Genomic DNA, 17,471 nt, shown 5'->3' with positions numbered 1-17,471 from the left:
ACTTTTATAGCAGTTTTTTTATATAGTTGGGGAACGTGTATACATTTACTGTTGTCTTAAGAACATTTCCACATTACTCTATTTACTATATTAATTTAGTGTTTTATAAGTTACATTTAAACCCTGGATTTGTTTTCAGACTCTGTCTGTATATCTAACACCGTATGTGTATGTGTCTCTCTCTCTCTCTCTAGGCTGCTCTGGCTCACCTGGAGTCCTTGGCTATAGATGTTGAACAGGCTCATCCTCCGGCCACAGAGCAGATTATTAACTGTCTGCCTCACATCACCATCCAAGAAGAAAATAGTGGTGAGTAGGGCTGAGCATCTGATTCTATTTGATACTGATTCACCTTGTTGTCAGCTGGGTTTCAGTCGGGTTCCTGCCACAATGCAAACTAGACATATGCAGCATAGGAGGTGTATCTAAACACATCCACTGATTACAGTACAGATTAATGCCATTTGATTGAGATGAATGTATGGTACAGATTAATCTTATTATTCTTATTTAACCTTTATTTAACCAGGCAGGTCAATTAAGAACAAATTCTTATTTTCAATGACATTCTGGTGAGAGGACAAACGGTCCCCTCGAAGGGTAACGGGGAAAGGGGACAAAAAGAAAAGAAAAGAGACGGATGGTACATACATCACATACATGATACAGCGACAGTGGCTCTGGAGGTAGAGCATTCGTCTGGCAATCCGGAGGTTCCCGGTTCGATTCCCACTCCTCCCGGGCAGCGTGTGGAAGTGTCCTTGAGCAAGACACTTAACCCCTAACTTCTCCCGATGAGCAGGTCGGCACCTTGCATGGTCGCCTCCGCCGTCGGTGTGAATGGGTACAAATGTGAGGAACAAAATTGTAAAGCACTTTGGATAAAAGCGCTATATAAATGCACCTTTACCATTTATTACAGAGTAAGGGAAATCAAACACATCAAACAAACAACCAAATAAAATGACAAGATATGTAATACAAGAAGCAGAACTGTCAAATTACAGTTAAAAGGCTGGGTGACAGTTGCAGGTGTGTGTAAACAACTCTGCTTAAAAGTAGTGAGGGGGATCAATTTGTCCATTTTCAAAGTCTTTTGCATCTCATTCCAACTGCTGGGAGCAGCAAATTAGAAGGAGGATTGACCAAAGGAAGTGTTAACACAGGGAACATCTAGCAAGATATGGTGAGCAGCTCTGGTGTTATAGGGAGTAGATGACAATATTGTGTATCAAATAAGGAGGGGTCAGACCAAGGACGGTTTTGTAAATGAGTGTAAGCCAATGAATATCTCAAAATGGATTAATGTTTTTTTTGTATATATTTTTACTCCTGATGAGCATTTTATATACTACATTATATAATTATATTATAATTATAGTACTCTATTCTATCTCTGTATTAGCATATAGCAAGTAGGGATGGGCGTGATTAATCGATTACTCGTGGCTATGAGAAAAATCGATCTTAAATTATTAATAATTTCTATGAATAAAAATAATCATATTTAAAAATTATTTACATATTTGTTTCACATGTATGTGTAAGATTATAACGGTTTGTTGGTTTCATTAAACATACGTGAATGAACAAAATTAAGTTTAAAAAGAAAAAAAATCGGTTTGAGTTTTTTCCCCTCCACGAGTAATACACGATCCCTCGAGTATAGCATGCGATCAATCGATCTGGATTTTTCTTAAAAATGCCCATCCCTAATAGCAAGTTAGAGCACATGGGTGAGCTATAGCATTCCCTTACAAAAAAAACAATCATGGTAATTTGATGGTAATTTCAAGTTTTACAATAGTACTGTCATGTATTGCCATGGTACCACTTTTGTATAAATCTAAACATGATACCAATGGTAATATTTTGGCATTGCCATCATTTCGTGGTCACTACCATCATCGTAGTGACCAAAACATGATGGAAATACCATATTATCATTTTTGTAAAGATGATATACTCAAATCGAAATATAGTACTCCATTCTATATATGTATTAGCTTATAGAAAGTTAGTCATCACCACACAGAAAGAACACCGCTACACCTCAGATGAGCCCGACACGTCAGACTGACCTCAGATCAGCCTTATGTGTCACACAGCGTTTGGCTTCTGCCCTGCTGAGTAATCCACTAGGCGTAACAGATATATAACAGAACTCTCTGCGCCTGGGGCGGTCAGGTGGCGTAGCGGAGATTGCGTTCGTCACCAACACCGGAGACGCTGGATTCGCCTGTTCGAATCCAGCTCACAGCTCCGGCGTTGTCACCAGCTTGGCTGGCCGTTCACACTAATACAATTGGCTGTATTAGAGGGTGGGAAAGCTGGCGGGGTGGGTCCGGGTCGTTGTAAACAGCGACTCCTACAGTTCGGTCGGGGCGCCTGCTCAGCGCGGATCTAAAGGGGGTAGTGTGATCTTTCCACACGTTACACCCTCTCAGTGAGAGTCCGCGCTGCCAGGTGAAAAGAAGCGGTTGATTGGCTAGACGTGTGTCGGAGGAAGCACGTGATAGCCTCCACTCTCCCAGACCGACTGTGGGGGGTAAGTGCGCAGCGACCAGGAAGGGGATTGGGAATTGGCATAACGACTAACATTGGGATGGGAGAAAATCGGAGGAAAAAGGAGGGGGGGAAAAAAAAAAAAACTCTGCGCCTAACTGCAGAGTTTATAACTCTATGGATGTAACACTTATTAATAACCCATTTTTGTGTGTCTCTCTCTGTCTTCACTTGCCTCCCCAGGCCAGGAGCAGTGTTGTGCCATCTGCTGTAGTGAGTATGTGAGGGAGGAGGTCGCCACCCAGCTGCCATGCAACCACATGTTCCACAAGCTGTGTGTCACACTCTGGCTGCAGAAGGTAATAATGTGGCCTATCCAAATATGTCATATCTACAATTCATTATCCCCAGGGATCAATTGCATTGTTAGATTTATAAGTTTTTTATGTGGTTTTGATTGCAATATGTTAAGGTCTATAGATATGTATTATACCAGATAGGAGAGATACTTTTTCTTTTTTTTTTTCTCCCATTTTCTATATTTTTCTCCCATCCCAATTTCATATCATCCAATTCAACCCTCCCCTGTCACGAACGCTGTTTCTTGCCTCCCACAAGCCGCTGCAATGTGGACTAAGTCATACATAGCACAAGTCCCCTCCGGTACTTGAGGTAACAGCAGTCGCATCTTTTCACCTGCGCAGCTCGATCTCTCAGTGGTGAGGAGTAACGCGTGGGAGGCTCACGCTGCCCCCGACACTTCCTGATTCTACTGCGCAGGCGCACCAACCGACCTGTAGGAGTCGCTGTCCACAACGCCCGATCCCCACCCTTCAGTTTCCCTCCCCGTAATACGGCCAATGTGTATTACTGCGGACGACCAGCTAAACTGAAAACAATGTGGAGAGCTGGATTCGAACACGCGAACCCAGCGTCTCCACATTGGTGGCGAGTGCCTTGCCCACTACACCACCTAGCCGCCCAGGAGAGATACTTTTTCAAGAGAGATCTGTCTCTGGTTGCAGAAGGTAACGCATCTGTGGCATGTCTTTATCCTTACTGATGTAACGGTGGCCTGGTGGTTAGAGAGGCCGTCCCATAACCGGACATTGAACCCTTAAGGTTAATTCATGCTTCATGTGCCGATTAGCACGTGCATTCATTATAGCGTGATTGCGGCCAAAACTACTCTCTGCATTGGGGCCTCTCCACTCAGGCTCTCAAACTCAGATCTTCTGTGATTGGTTCCTGCTGTCTGTAGCTGTTGTGAGGAAAGCGCAAAGGTGAAAACACAAGGAATATGGATTGCTAGAACTTTGCGGAAGGTGCACACTTAGAGCACATTTAAACGTCTTTCATACTTCTTGCTGTCTACGCGATCGTGATATTGCAGCCTGGGTGACTGATTTAATTTAATTTGACATTTAAAAAAATTCAAGAAAACATCAAGGATGAAAGACAAAAGACTGACCAGGGTCTCAGCAGGGAGCCATGCACTCATTGCAATGATTGGCATCGCTATGGTGACAGAATGTGCACGCTGTTCATTGAGAAATAAATTAATAATTACATTATATGTAATTGACCATCTCAAACCCTGCGCTCTTTTCTTGATCCTCCAATCACAACTGTTGCTTTCCTTGTTTGTCCGTGGGAAGCAACAGTTGTGATTGGAGGATCAAGACATCAGGGCGGAGCTTAAGATTTGTCAATTTCGTGATTTACTTGTGATGTATACCACTTTAACGATGGGATGTATCTGGGCCGCTCGTCAGAGAAATTAATTATACTAGACCGATGCAGGTCATTTCCCGTAATGTGTGCGTAATCTATAAATTGTATATTTATGTGTGTGTAATGATGGTGACGACGTTTCTCTCTCCAGTCGGGGACGTGTCCGGTGTGTCGGCACATCCTGACCCCGCCCCTCCCCGAAGCCCCGCCCCCCACTTCCTTCCTATCCGACCAGGAAGTCCCTCCGTCCAACCACAGCACGGCTGGGACACGCTGAACCAATCAGAGCGGACCACAGCAACACAACAGGAAGAGGAAAAGGCTGCTCTCTTCCTGATGCTGCTTCTCTCTCTCTTTACCTCTCTCTCTGTCAACTTTCTTGGGGTGCAATTACACAGGAATAGAAACTCGGATATTTAAACCCAGTGACCCAGATCAGATTTTTATTTTTTAATTGGAAGGAGGGATGCGTCGCACCGATTTGGGGAGAGGGTACACAACACTGCTTGTAAGAAATAAAGTCAATTTAAATGAGAAATTTACTAAAATGTACTTGTCAGTGTTATTATTTTGTTCACCTGACATGCATTAAGCAAAAGGTCACAATAATGCACGCTACAATCGGCCAAGAATTTCCGGCGAAAAATGTACTTGTAGTGTTACATTGAGCTCATGGAGGAGATCGCGGGGGGAGCAAATTAATGAATGTGGATGAGAGCCTTGATATAAGTGGTTGTAGCTACGACTGGGGGGGTGCTAGAAACATGATCGAATGGACTTTTATACGCCTGAGTCTCCTGAACACGGTGCGACCAATTCAAAATCGATCTGAACTTAATCGGCCGAGCTATAGTCCCTATTTCAGCACCTACTCCCCATACGCATGTGCAGATTGCCAAAGGATTCTGAAGCCGCGTTGGAATGTTCCATCAGAGGGGGGGAGCTTGTGGTGGTAATGTGAGCGGCTATAGACCACTGCACTTAAATATAAACATTAGTCTACCTGGAGACTCAATTAGGTAATTGTAGATGTCGCCATAAGACACGTCTGGCCATTGAGTGGGATAATTTTTCCATTATCCTGTTAAGCTGAAAGGACACTGGCCACTGAAGCAAGCACAAGCTTCCCCCCTCTGATGGAACATTCCAACGCGGCTTCACGCGCCTTCAGAATCGTCAATCAGCGCATGCGACTATAGCTCGGCTGATTAAGTTCCGATCGATTTGGAATTGGTCACGCCGTGTTCAGGAGACTCGGGCATATAAAAGTATATTCGATCATGTTTCTAGCACCCACACAGCCGTAGCTACAACCACTTGCATCAATGCTCTCATCCACATTCATTAATTTGCTCCCCCCGCGATCTCCTCCATGATTTCAGAATCCCGGAAGTGTTGCGGTGGTCTATACCGGTTACCGGTAGCGTTTTAAAGCCCATAATGTAGGGCATAATGTATGGCGCATCGCTAATTTGGAAGCTAAACACAGAAATATCTGGGTCACATACGATTTTAGAGAAATGGGATTGTCTGTCATGTGAATGGAGCCTTAATCTCTTGCTCTCCTCTATCCTTTATTCCTCTCTGCAGTGTATGTAGCTCGTCTGAATGCGAAGGATAAATATTTTTTTAGTTGACATAATTAATGATGACGATAAATGTTTGCGAAAGGGTGCATCAGTTGAGTTCCGTGTCGGATGAGCGACAGGCAAGGTTTATTTTCTGAGAAAATATTATCTGTACTGTATGTATGAGTGAGCTGAACTCTTCTGTTAACCAGCGTTATAATGACAGGCAAGTAGAGAAACTCTTCTATCGTTACACACAGATTCAGTTGAGCTCGTTTCACAATGTTTCCACTTTGCACTTTTTTTGTTGTTGGTTTAATTAGGCTGAAAGCACTGCTTTGTTAACGTCCCTGCCGACACGCTGGCGTCTGATTCACTCTGACTGCTGTGTTCATTAAAGCTGGTGTGGAGAAAGATACCTGGACCTGTGTGCTGCTCGTCTTTGTGTTTCCACGCCACGCTCCCATTATCGGCGACAAGCTCGCTTGTGCTCGTTCGTGTTTATCGAAATGGGGGCGTGTCTGTTCAAATGTTACAAAAAATAGCATCGCCGATGCTGTACATGTAGGCTGAACAAGATATGCCTCCTAAAGTGTAAACGTAAGTACAGGCGTTCCGGTTTAGACAAAACAATTATAGAAACGTGTGAAGTGCACAATATTTCCTGGTTTAAGCCACTGCAACGGCTTTGCCTGAAGAATTTACTACATGACCGAGACGTTCTAGCTTGTTTGCCGACAGGATTTGGGAAAAGTTTGGTCCGTTCAGAGGCAGCTTTCAGGGGAAGTACATACACTGGAAATTCTACCCCATAGACACTTTCGGCAGTAGTTCTTTACCAGGCTTAAAGCCTGAGGCTTTATCTCAGAGATAAAACTGGGAACGCGGTTACTGTACATGTGATGCAACATCTGCTCTCTGATTGGTGTTTGCTTTAGTAAGAGGGTGCAGGAAGCCAACAGGGGATTCCTGCGGAACCCATTTCTGGGTGGGTTTAAATTGCTGGGGTGAAATTTACCTCAAGGAAACCAAATGTAATGTAAATTTGAGGATAGCAGGACGTTAAATGCACACAAGATTACTTTAGCCTTTCCTGAGCTAGTCATGGAAAAAAATTGTCTACGAACAGGTCGAAAAGTACCTTGCAGGAAAAAAATCTGGCTTCAGAACATCCCACTCCACTGACTCATGCCTTCTCTATTTGAACGACCACATCAAACAAGAGGTGGACGCGGGCAAATACTGCGGCATTGGTCATGCTGGACCTCCAAAAGGCTTTTGACACTGTCAATCACTCCATTCTGATTGACAAGCTAAAAGCAATTGGTTTTGATTAGGGATGTCCGATATTATCGGCCTACCGATATCGGCCGATATCGGCATTAAAATGTGATATCGGAAAATATTTATCGTTTTTCAATTTTTTTTTTTTATTATACATTTCTATCGAAATGATGTCAGATATTATCGGCCGATATCGGCATTAAAATGTGATATCTGTTGATATCGGTATCGGCAATTAAGAGTTGGACAATATCGGTATCGGTAAAAAAGCCAATATCGAGCAAGCATCCCTAGTTTTGATGGTTCATCAGTGAGCTGGATGCAATCCTACCTGGAGGGGAGAGAACAGATGGTGGAGGTAAATGGTACACTACCCCCTCCCAGTGAGCTGTGGTGTTCCACAAGGAAGCATACTAGGACCGTTAATGTTCTTAATTTATGCAAATTACATGTCATCAGCTTGTGACTGCAACTTGTTCCTGTTCGCGGACGACTCAGCCCTGCTGGTCTCTGACAGGGACAGGTTGAAAAAGCCCTCGGCTCTGAAATCGGCAGAATCTGCACCTGGCTCGCTGATAAACTATCATTACACCTGGGTAAAACAGAGTCCATTCTCTTTGGATCAAATAACTCAGCAAGGCCAACGGCTTCTCTGTTACAGTGGGTGACAATATTGTCACAAGGAAAGATAAAATTACATACCACCTGGGTTCCATCCTAGAGGCAAATCTTTCCTGTGACAAAATGGCAGCCAATGTAATAAAAAAAAAGTCAACCAACGAACAAGATTCTTGTACCGGATCTCCTCTGGTAAACAAGAATACCCTGAAGACTAACAGGATCACTCATTCAAGGGTACTACGACTATGCTTGCACCTCATGGTACCAAAGCACCTCAAAGGCACTAAAAACAAGATTACAAACATCACAAAACAAACTGGTCAGACTACTGCTTGACCTTACTCCTAAAACCCACCTCACCCCTGCCCACTTTGACAACCTAGGATGGCTTAGAGTAGACGACAGAGTACAGCAACTTGCAGTGGGCCTGGTCTACAAGATACACTACAGTGGTTCCTAAAGTGGGGGTCGCGACCCCTAGAGGGGTTGTGAGCCGCTGTGGGGGGGGTCGCCAGATTTCAAAAAGAAAAATGTTTTAATTTTTTTTATGCAGTTAGGCCACTGAACTTAGAAGCAGGCCAGGCCAGTGTTTCTAGTTGCAGCGGCGCAATAGTTAGATAACCTAGGTGGGGAACAACCAGGAGATCACTGCAACTCACAAGTTGGAGAACTACTGTATCTCTCTCGCTCTCTCTCTTGCTCACACACACACAAAGGGAGCTGCATGTGATTGGTGGAGGCGGGACCCTTACAAAAAACAAAAAATCCATCAAAATCAGTGTGCAAATCATTGACACATGCTAGCCTGTAATAATCCCCCCCAGAAAAATCTACTTTGCATTTGATATATTGCAAATATATGCCATCACACACACTGGCACACAAAGGGTTAGAATTATAAAATGAATGTGGTGTTATGATCAGGGCTGAAGTTGAATAAAAGATTTATGGAAAAAAAAGTGGTATTTCAACATATAGTAATATTTGTATGGTGTTTTTGAAGAGGACAATTTAGTCCCTTATGGTAAGAGTGAGTATTTCTTTCAATCTGACATTACAAAAAACCTGAAAATCCATCCAAATCAGTGTTGTTGCTAATCATATTATGCTAGCCTGTTTTTTAACAATAATTTGTGATGCCATCACAAACACTGGCATTTAAAGGGTACAAATAAAAAAAAATCCTACACCAGAATGCAGGAAATTAAGTCTTTGTTAAAAAAAAAAAAAAAAAATCCTGGTGGGGGACCCCCAGACCCCCCGCTTAAAAAGTGGCCTGACTGGGGCTATATTTCGCACTATTTCCTGGCCTGAATGATTTCCCCAGTCCGGCCTTGGTTAAAAGCCTCCAATGCTTATTAGTGTGTGCGTTTGAACGTTTGCATGTTTCAACCACATACATTAAAAAATTATAATTTTTTTCCTAATAGTGGGGTCACGGCTCTCTGACACCGGCTCAAACAAGGGACTAAACACATTTCGCAACTATGCCACAACAATGTGGAACGCCCTACCCAAAGCTGTAAAATAATGTGAATCCCTACCCACCTTCAAAACCGCTCTAAATCAGCACTTACGGGAGGCTGCAATTCGAAACTGGCCCCGGTAAATGTCCAAACCCCCCCCAATGTACAGTTTCTACCCCCTCAAATGTATATATTTTTAGAAACTGTAAATAAACAGTACTGGATATTTGTATATCTTGTATGTCATAAATGTCTGGATGTAACAGTACTGTATTGTTACAGTATGTCATAAATGTTATGAATTGAAAATGGGGGACCCTGATGTAAACAAGACAAGTCTTTCTCTGGTCTGCATCCCCTTAACAATTGTGTGTATTTATTGAGCCATACTGTATTGTATCCATTCTGCAATCTGTTGAAAAAAATGCAATCAAACAGATCTATAAGCAGATGTATGGATGTCTGGCATCTTTATGTCATGATAGCTAAAGCTTCTTTCGGTTAGGGTCTGTGGCTGTGCAGGGATTCATGGGAAAGGAAACAGGTTGGTTCGTAATGGGCTGCTGGAGTTAAAATGACTTGTACCTGAGGCCTGCCTGGACACATGACATCAGTGCTGGTCCACCCGTCACCTCTCACTTTACCATGACTGCACATAAACCTGGCACACAACATACTTGTTCACATATCATTTTGCTTTCACTCTAAAGGAAATATGTCTCACAGACCCCCCAGTACTTTGTGGAGACGAAGATGGGAGGCCTGTCTGTGGACCTGACGAGTACCAGTCTTCTCCTCAAGAGTGCAGTGATGCTGTCTGCTACATCATTGTAAAGCCATTGACCCATGATATAAAAAAAAAAAAACGTTGGGCGAGGTATATGTGCTTCTTTGATCTCATTCATCTTTTATAATATCCTCTTAATGGTTTATATGGTATTATTCAGTAAACAATGGGTTTGATAAGTGCTTCGTTTCCTCCAGTTTCCTCCCCACAACTGACAGTGTTTTACAGTTCAGACAGATCTGGTACAGTAGCTCTGACTGGGGTTTTACAGTTCAAACATACACGGCCTCCCGTCAGAGGAGAGGATAAAGGCTCTGTCGGGCAGCTGACCATATCTCCATCACATACAGATGATCAGATACACATACCACAGGTTCAAGTTGAAGACGTTTAATTTTTATGTACTGAATAATACAGGTACTTAAATAAAACATTTGCACTTTACACTATTTATATGTACCAGTTACACATGGCTCCAAAGAGAACAGTAAAAACAAAACAAAAATGTAAGACCCAGGAGGACTGTCCTGGCGGCGTCTATTCTTAACCCAAACGGTGCATGCTTCCGCGTTCAGCGCTCTGATTGGCCACTGCCGTTTCTGGTCGCACCAATCGTGTGACGGCAAGTTCTTCGCCAGTTAAGCTTAGGCACTCTTTCGAAGTTGGTTAAGGTTAGAGTTTGTCTTGGAGCAGGGCGATAGAACGCCAGCCCTGATTCCAAACTCTAACCAACTTCGAAAGAGTCGCCTAAGCTTAACCAGTGATAAACTAGGCGTTCGGTAGTTTGCAGGCTGTTAGAGCCGGAAATGGGCGCGTTGCGCGATTGGGCACACATGTCACATGACCAGAAACGTCAGTGGCCAATCAGTTTCGCAAAACGCATGCACCGTTTGGGTTAAGAATAGACGCGTCCTGGACGAGTGTAGTCTTACCAACAAACTTGCATTTTTCCGCAATCCGATTGGCCACTGACGTTTCTGGTCATGTGACATCTGCGCCAATCGTGTGACGCCTGTTTCTATCACTGGTTAAGCTTAGGCACTCTTTCGAAGTTGGTTAAGGTTAGAGTTCGTCTTAGAGCAGGGTGATAGAACACCAGCCCCGATTCCAAACTAACCTTAACCAACTTCGAAAGAGTCACCTAAGCTTAACCAGTGATAGAACTAGGCGTTAGGTAGTTTGCAGGCTGTTAGAGGTGGAAATAGGCGCAGAAACAGGCGTCACGCGATTGGCGCAGATGTCACATGACCAGAAACGTCAGTGGCCAATCAGATCGCGGAAAAATGCAAGTTTGTTGGTAAAAAACTAGACTCGTCCTGGACAGTTCTCTGCTAGGCCCTGGGTCGGTTTCCACCTCCACTCTTATTCAAGATTGTTTATGCACACAGACAGTTTGCCGTACAATGAAAATCTTACTTTGCTAGTCCGCCCTTCACACAAAACGTTAAAATTATTACAATTTAAATACGAGAGTGCTAAAAAAGTAAAAATAGATTTTTTTCTCTTTTTTTAAAAATTTATTTTAGCTTTTTTCTGGTCAGACATGACCGACAGAGGGAAGCGAACCCGGGACGGCCGCGTAGGTGTGGCACTGGTATGCGCCACGAGGGCGCGCCAGAATAGATTTTTTTAAAAGGTATAAGATGTACAAGGCATGGGGCGCCCTCGTGGCGCATACCATAGTGCCTCGTGCACCTACGCGGCCGACCCGGGTTCGATCCCAGCTCCCGTCGTTTTTTGTCGCATGTCCTCCCCACCTCTCCTCCCGTTCGCCCTCTCTGTCGGTCCTGCGTGACCAAGAAAGCTGTAAAAATGCTAAAAAAAAATTAAAAAAAAAGATGTACAAGGCACAGTGAGTAACATTGCACATTTCGATTCACAGTGTTTACAATATAAATATAGAGGTGACAATGGGTCACAGCTAGGGGTGTAACGGTACGTGTATTCGTCCCACGAATTTACGGTACGGGCGTCACGATGCGATACACGCAGCGATACACGCAGCGATACAAAGAATACGTCTCATACCACTAGGTGAAACTAGGGTTGCACATTTTACAAATGTATGCTCAGTATCTTTACTTTACACTGGCTTACATTGTAGATGATGAATAAAACGTTGAAGCTTAGGCACGATGACAACACGCACCGACACTCTGCTCTCCCCTCCCGTTTACTACAGCCTAAAACAAAACCATTAATGAATTATATGTTTGTAATTGTAACACAGCAGGGTCATTACAATTTTACAGTTTTATTGTTCACCCAATAATGGTAACCAATGGAAAGACACACTAACTTTCTCCCGTGGACTTTCTCACAGCTGATCGGAGAAGAAAAAAAGCACTACATACTTTTCGGACTGATCATCCGAGATCCTCTCCAGTTGAGCTGCTACGGTGTTTAAATCCAAAATATTGATAAATCCTTTGCCATTGTTGTGTAACATGTCATCTGTTCTCTAGTCTTCTTCAGTCTCGGCTTCACCTGAAGTTAAATCCTCTACAAGTGAAACTGAAACTAAGTTGTTGCATAAGTTAAGGGGGCAGTCGGCAATTAATTTACTCAGTGGATGCCTGAACATAGAATGACACCAGTATCACTGACTACCACGGCAAGCCTATAGAATATTATTCTATTTAATTATAAATATATAATTATAAATATTTGTTTCCTGTTGTACCGAACCGTGACCCCAATACTGAGGTACGTACCGAACCGTGGCTTCTGTGTACCGTTACACCCCTAGTCACAGCAGCAGTTAAAAGCTCGGGAGAAGGGTGACTTGTCCTGTCATCAGGCCACCAGTTCCGCCATCTCCCTTCTGTATGCCTCCTCAGCTCCCCAGTGATCAGTCCGATGACTGTAGTATCATTATCGTCCTGGACATGCCTGGAGAGATATCAGATGTTGTATGATGAAGAAGAGAATGAGAATACCAACCTGGATTAAGATCAGCTTGGTGTAGTCTTGCAGTTAAAAGTAAATTACATTTAGTCATTTAGCTGACTCTTATCCAAAGCGACTTACAAGTTTTGTACAACAAGACGGCAGGAAGGGCACAACTCTATCAGCCGAGTAACAATGTTCATCAAAGTGTTGAGTGCTACAGTGTAGGTTAGACAAGTGCATGACAGTAAGGTTAGTTAGGGTTCGTTTTTTTTCTTTACTCACATCTTAAAGATGTTTGAATCGTTTCTTCCTTTCATGGTTGATTCCATCGTCGAATGCCTCCAGCTCACTAATATGAAAAAGCATAATATATAGAAAATGTAAAAAAAAGTTTGACAATGCAATATTCTGGTAATTCTACACTGTACCACTATACATAGTTAGGTATAATAGTGATATGACCAGGACATCACATAGGTACTGTGACAAAGAAAACTAACGACATTTAAAAGAGAAAATGTTTCAGATAATAAAAACAAATCTGATGATTAGGATAATGTTGTCATGCCTTATGTGGACATCTGGGGTCAAGAAGATTTCTTCAGCCCTCTTACTGGTGACATCATTGACTCCTGCAATAGCGCTTATAGTGACCTGTCATGAAGAGAGAAGATTTTGTTAGGAAAGATCAGTTTACCCCACGAGACAAAGGCAAGTAAATTAGCCCTTGCATCTTTTGTCGATAACTGCACACCTTGACACATTAGAATTGAAATATCTGAACAAAGGCTTGTTTCATTCTCCTGTAAGATATTAACTTGAGACACATTGACCCCACACAATTTGTATTACAGAATTGTCTGATTCATTGAATAAATTAGGAGAAATACATGAAAAGTAAAAATATCACACAAACTCACCTCAGGGAACAGGACATCAAGGACATATATTGCCCTATCCAGGATGGGTACAGATGAGACTGTGCTGACCAGGATCTTTGACAAGAAGTCGAACACCGTCTTTTGATGCTCGTTTTCCTGAAAATAGACTGGGACAAACAATGACGATTTCTTGCTTGATGACATTGACGACTTCTGGGTGTACTTCTGCAACCACTTTGACGGTTCTCTGCCACTTATGACGGCCTGTGAGTACAGAAAAGCAGAATACAGTTAGCCCATTACCTTAATTCAGTCTGCATTTCTAAAACATGGCACTGTCGGATGATAAGAGATGGAGAATAGCTTCACCTGAAACGGTGCCAACATACTGTACCTTTAGGTGTCCTTCAGTTCGACCTGCTGTGATGATGAAGTCCACCAGCTTTTCTTGTGCATACTTATGTTCTGTAAGAGCCTCAAAGTGAAGGTAGGCATTGAGAACTGTATTTGCAGGGGGGAAATGTTCCCCAGTAGTGAGTTCCAGGCACTCTACTACTCTGCTGACTGCAGTGTGGTCCTATGGGAGAAACAGTTATGAGAAGCAAAATTACTGCAATGATTCCGTTTTAATTTCCATGTACATTTAATAAGTTGTTCAGCCAGTTTCTAACCTGTAACATATTCCTCAAGTAAAAGCACAAGGGTAGATCAAGGAGAACACTGTCGTTGAAGTTGTGTAGACCATCTTTCCATTCCTGGTAACGGTAATGCGTTTTACATTGATGGCAGTGTTTGTAGTAGGTGGAGACATCTAGAGATGGAAATATGAAGCATTACGCTTGATATACAGTACTTTCTCTGATGGTTGATGCAGCATTACACTTGATATACAGTACTTTCTCTGATGGTTGATTAAATATGCAGCATTACACTTGATATACAGTACTTTCTCTGGTGGTTAAATATGCAGCATTACACTTGATATACAGTATTTCTCTGATGGTTGATTAAATATACAGCATTACACTTGATATACAGTAGGTTCTCACATGGTTGATTAAATTGAACACTGTACATTTCAATATCATAATCAAAATACCTTGAATAATTTTACACTTGATATACAGTACGTTCTCACATGGTTGATTAAATTGAACACTGTACATTTCAATATCATAATCAAAATACCTTGAATAATTTTGGTGCTGGTCAGGATTTTGGCCTTTGCAGTAATGAGGACAGGATCTGAGAGGGGCACATTGTCTGGGCATCGCTGGCACATCATCTCCTCAGGAACTAGGCATGCTGGATAAACAGTTTCCACTGAAGGAACCCTCAAGTTTTCTGGGAGCACGGCGGGGATCATCTTTTTTTCCTGCATGTACTCAACCATGCTCTGCAGTTCGTCTTTTGGTGGATAGTGCATGTCACAATCACCTTCTTCATTCTGTGATGCATGTGGTTGTGGTACAGTGCTTGGATCCAACTCCTCTGTGCTTCTGGCTGTCCTGAACAATTGACTGTCCGTTTGAAACAAGTGCCATTTTGCTATGTACTTGTGGATACATGATTTTTTGGGTTTGGCGCATGGACAGTGCCACGTATTGATCTTGGTGTCGTACACAACCATGACTCTTCCAAGTCGGCTGTACCATGAAGATTTTGGCTCATACACGGAAATGTACTTCTTTGACGGAGGGATTGCAGTTTTTGAAAAAACAGAAAGGGGTACATATTGGGCTATGGCTAGGCTTTGATGAGTAAGGCAGTCCTTCTTCTCGTCCTCACCAAACCATTTCTCTTTCACCATCTTGGTGAGCGTTTCTTCGGCTAGCACTTCAGTGGGAGCGTTGGATGTGCAGTAGTCTAGTGACCTCAGATGTATGCACCTGTAAGCGTGTAATGCAGTCGTCGATGCCAACTTCATGTTCTTTTGGCACTCCTGTGACTCACAAACAACATGAGGGTTTTCCGCCCAAAGATTTTGCACGACATGCAGTGGAGTACTCTCCCCATAGAATGACTTGAATACTGTGAACACTCCACTGTGTGAATCTATGCACTCACTGGTAAGGTGATGACTTGCTGTTATGTCATGCATATGACCCGTGTGCTTCCTTTCCATGTGTCCCTTCAGATTTTTGGTGTTCATGGTAAGCTTACAAACCGGACACTTCTTTTGAATGACTGGACGCCTTTGGGATGCTTCTGCAGCCAGAGGCAGAGTCGGTTGAGGGGAGGGCAGAGGTGGTTGAGGAGATGGCAGAGTCGGTTGAGGGGAGGGCAGAGGTGGTTGCGGAGTTGGCAGAGTCGGTTGAGGAGTTGGCAGAGTCGGTTGAGGAGATGGCAGAGTTGGCAGAGTCGGTTGAGGAGATGGCAGAGTTGGTTGAGGAGATGGCAGAGTTGGTTGAGGAGTTGGCAGAGTCGGTTGAGGAGATGGCAGAGTTGGCAGAGTCGGTTGAGGGGAGGGCAGAGGTGGTTGAGGGGAGGGCAGAGGTGGTTGAGGAGTTGGCAGAGTCGGTTGAGGAGTTGGCAGAGGTGGTTGAGGGGAGGGCCGGCTCTTGCATGATGATATATGGTACAAAGCACTTCTTTTTTTTAAGGTTGTTGTCTGGCAGTAGGGGCAGTGGTAGTGATAGCCTAGTCTGCAGTCCAATCCACATCTGTGTATAGTGTATTCTGTAACACAAACATGAAAAGTAATAAAATCATAATGTGACCATTATTGTTATTATTATACGTGACCACAGTATGTGTCGGCTCAGTTATGCTAATTGGACCAATATGGCCGATATTGGATGTGTAACTAGGAGGGATATGAGGACTGTGTGTAACTAGGAGAGATATGAGGACTGTGTGTATGTGTAACTAGGCGGTATATTGTGCATCCCTTCCTGTAACATCATAACAGGCTATAGGCAATGTTTCATATAGACATGTTACATTTTGCACAACAACCACATTTATATTTAATGTATTTGGGAGAAATGTCTAACTTTACCTTGATGGATAACTGCTACTGAAAAATGGGCTTCCAAATGGAGCTGCACTCTGTTGCGTTTGGTAGGCTTGAAAAAGACAGCCTCACAAAATGGGCAGTGATAGTTGCTGCAACAGGATGTGCAATCCACTACTGGTGGAAGTGAACGGCCTCTTCGTATCGTTATGTGGTCCTGGAAAAAAGAGAAGATAATTACTTTCAAAATGTCAAGGTCAGTTAGTGTTCTGGCTCTGTGGGGGGGGGGTTGAGTATGTGGAGGGGGTAGTGTAACGTTTGAAATGTATGGCGGTTGGGGTGTCTGGTCTTCTTGTTGAAGATAGGAGACGGCGAGTCGGTTACACTCAAACACCGTTTCAGGTGAAGCTATTCTCCATCTCATCATCAGACAGTGGCACGTTTTAGAAATGTTGAGGTCATGTGTTTTGAAGATCTGACTAAATAAGCATATCTTCTTTCACTATATTCAGATGTCATAAGGGTCCTCCATTTTCAATTCATCAAGACATTTAGAGACAAATATACAAGATTCAATAGTTTTATTTCAAACTACAGTATTAGTTTGGCTACATTTTCCATTGTCTGGCAAAATAACATTTGAAACTGTATACTGTTTGAAAAGGACATGGAAGAAGCAAAGCGTATCAGTTTCCATCCCCCCAGTACAGTAATATACAAGGTAGGTGGCCTTGATTGAATAGGCAAGAAGTGTGTTTTTTAGATTATTTCATTACA

The 17,471-nt window shown here is 43.0% G+C and overlaps 2 protein-coding genes across 4 annotated transcripts in view; one reads left to right on the top strand and one right to left on the bottom strand.

Annotated features, from left to right (window-relative positions):
* Nucleotides 1-5,517, top strand: part of pja2 (praja ring finger ubiquitin ligase 2) — a 67,558-nt gene extending 62,041 nt beyond the window's left edge. For all 3 annotated transcript variants that reach the window (XM_084324369.1, XM_084324367.1, XM_084324368.1), the window contains exons 10-12: nucleotides 195-309; nucleotides 2,749-2,864; nucleotides 4,391-5,517. In XM_084324369.1, the coding sequence (XP_084180495.1) occupies nucleotides 195-309; nucleotides 2,749-2,864; nucleotides 4,391-4,516 (357 nt within the window). In that variant the 3' untranslated portion in view covers nucleotides 4,517-5,517. The remainder of the gene's footprint in view (nucleotides 1-194; nucleotides 310-2,748; nucleotides 2,865-4,390) is intronic.
* A 5,868-nt stretch (nucleotides 5,518-11,385) lies between these two features.
* LOC311237148 (uncharacterized protein) lies at nucleotides 11,386-16,145 on the bottom strand (the record flags this gene model as incomplete). The annotated part of the gene is made up of 6 exons (XM_084324954.1): nucleotides 14,927-16,145; nucleotides 14,410-14,549; nucleotides 14,133-14,315; nucleotides 13,778-14,002; nucleotides 13,426-13,511; nucleotides 11,386-11,395 (listed from the first exon to the last, which is right to left on the bottom strand). Exons 1-6 carry the CDS (start codon nucleotides 15,888-15,890, stop codon nucleotides 11,386-11,388), a joined length of 1,608 nt encoding a protein of 535 aa, XP_084181080.1. The 5' UTR covers nucleotides 15,891-16,145.
* Between the last annotated feature and the right edge of the window lie 1,326 nt (nucleotides 16,146-17,471).

Source organism: Notolepis coatsorum (assembly GCF_963971535.1).
Source record: "Notolepis coatsorum genome assembly, chromosome: 11".
Taxonomy (NCBI): Eukaryota; Metazoa; Chordata; class Actinopteri; order Aulopiformes; family Paralepididae; genus Notolepis; species Notolepis coatsorum.
Note: the sequence above shows the minus strand (reverse complement) of the source record. Positions and strands in the feature narration are given on the sequence as shown.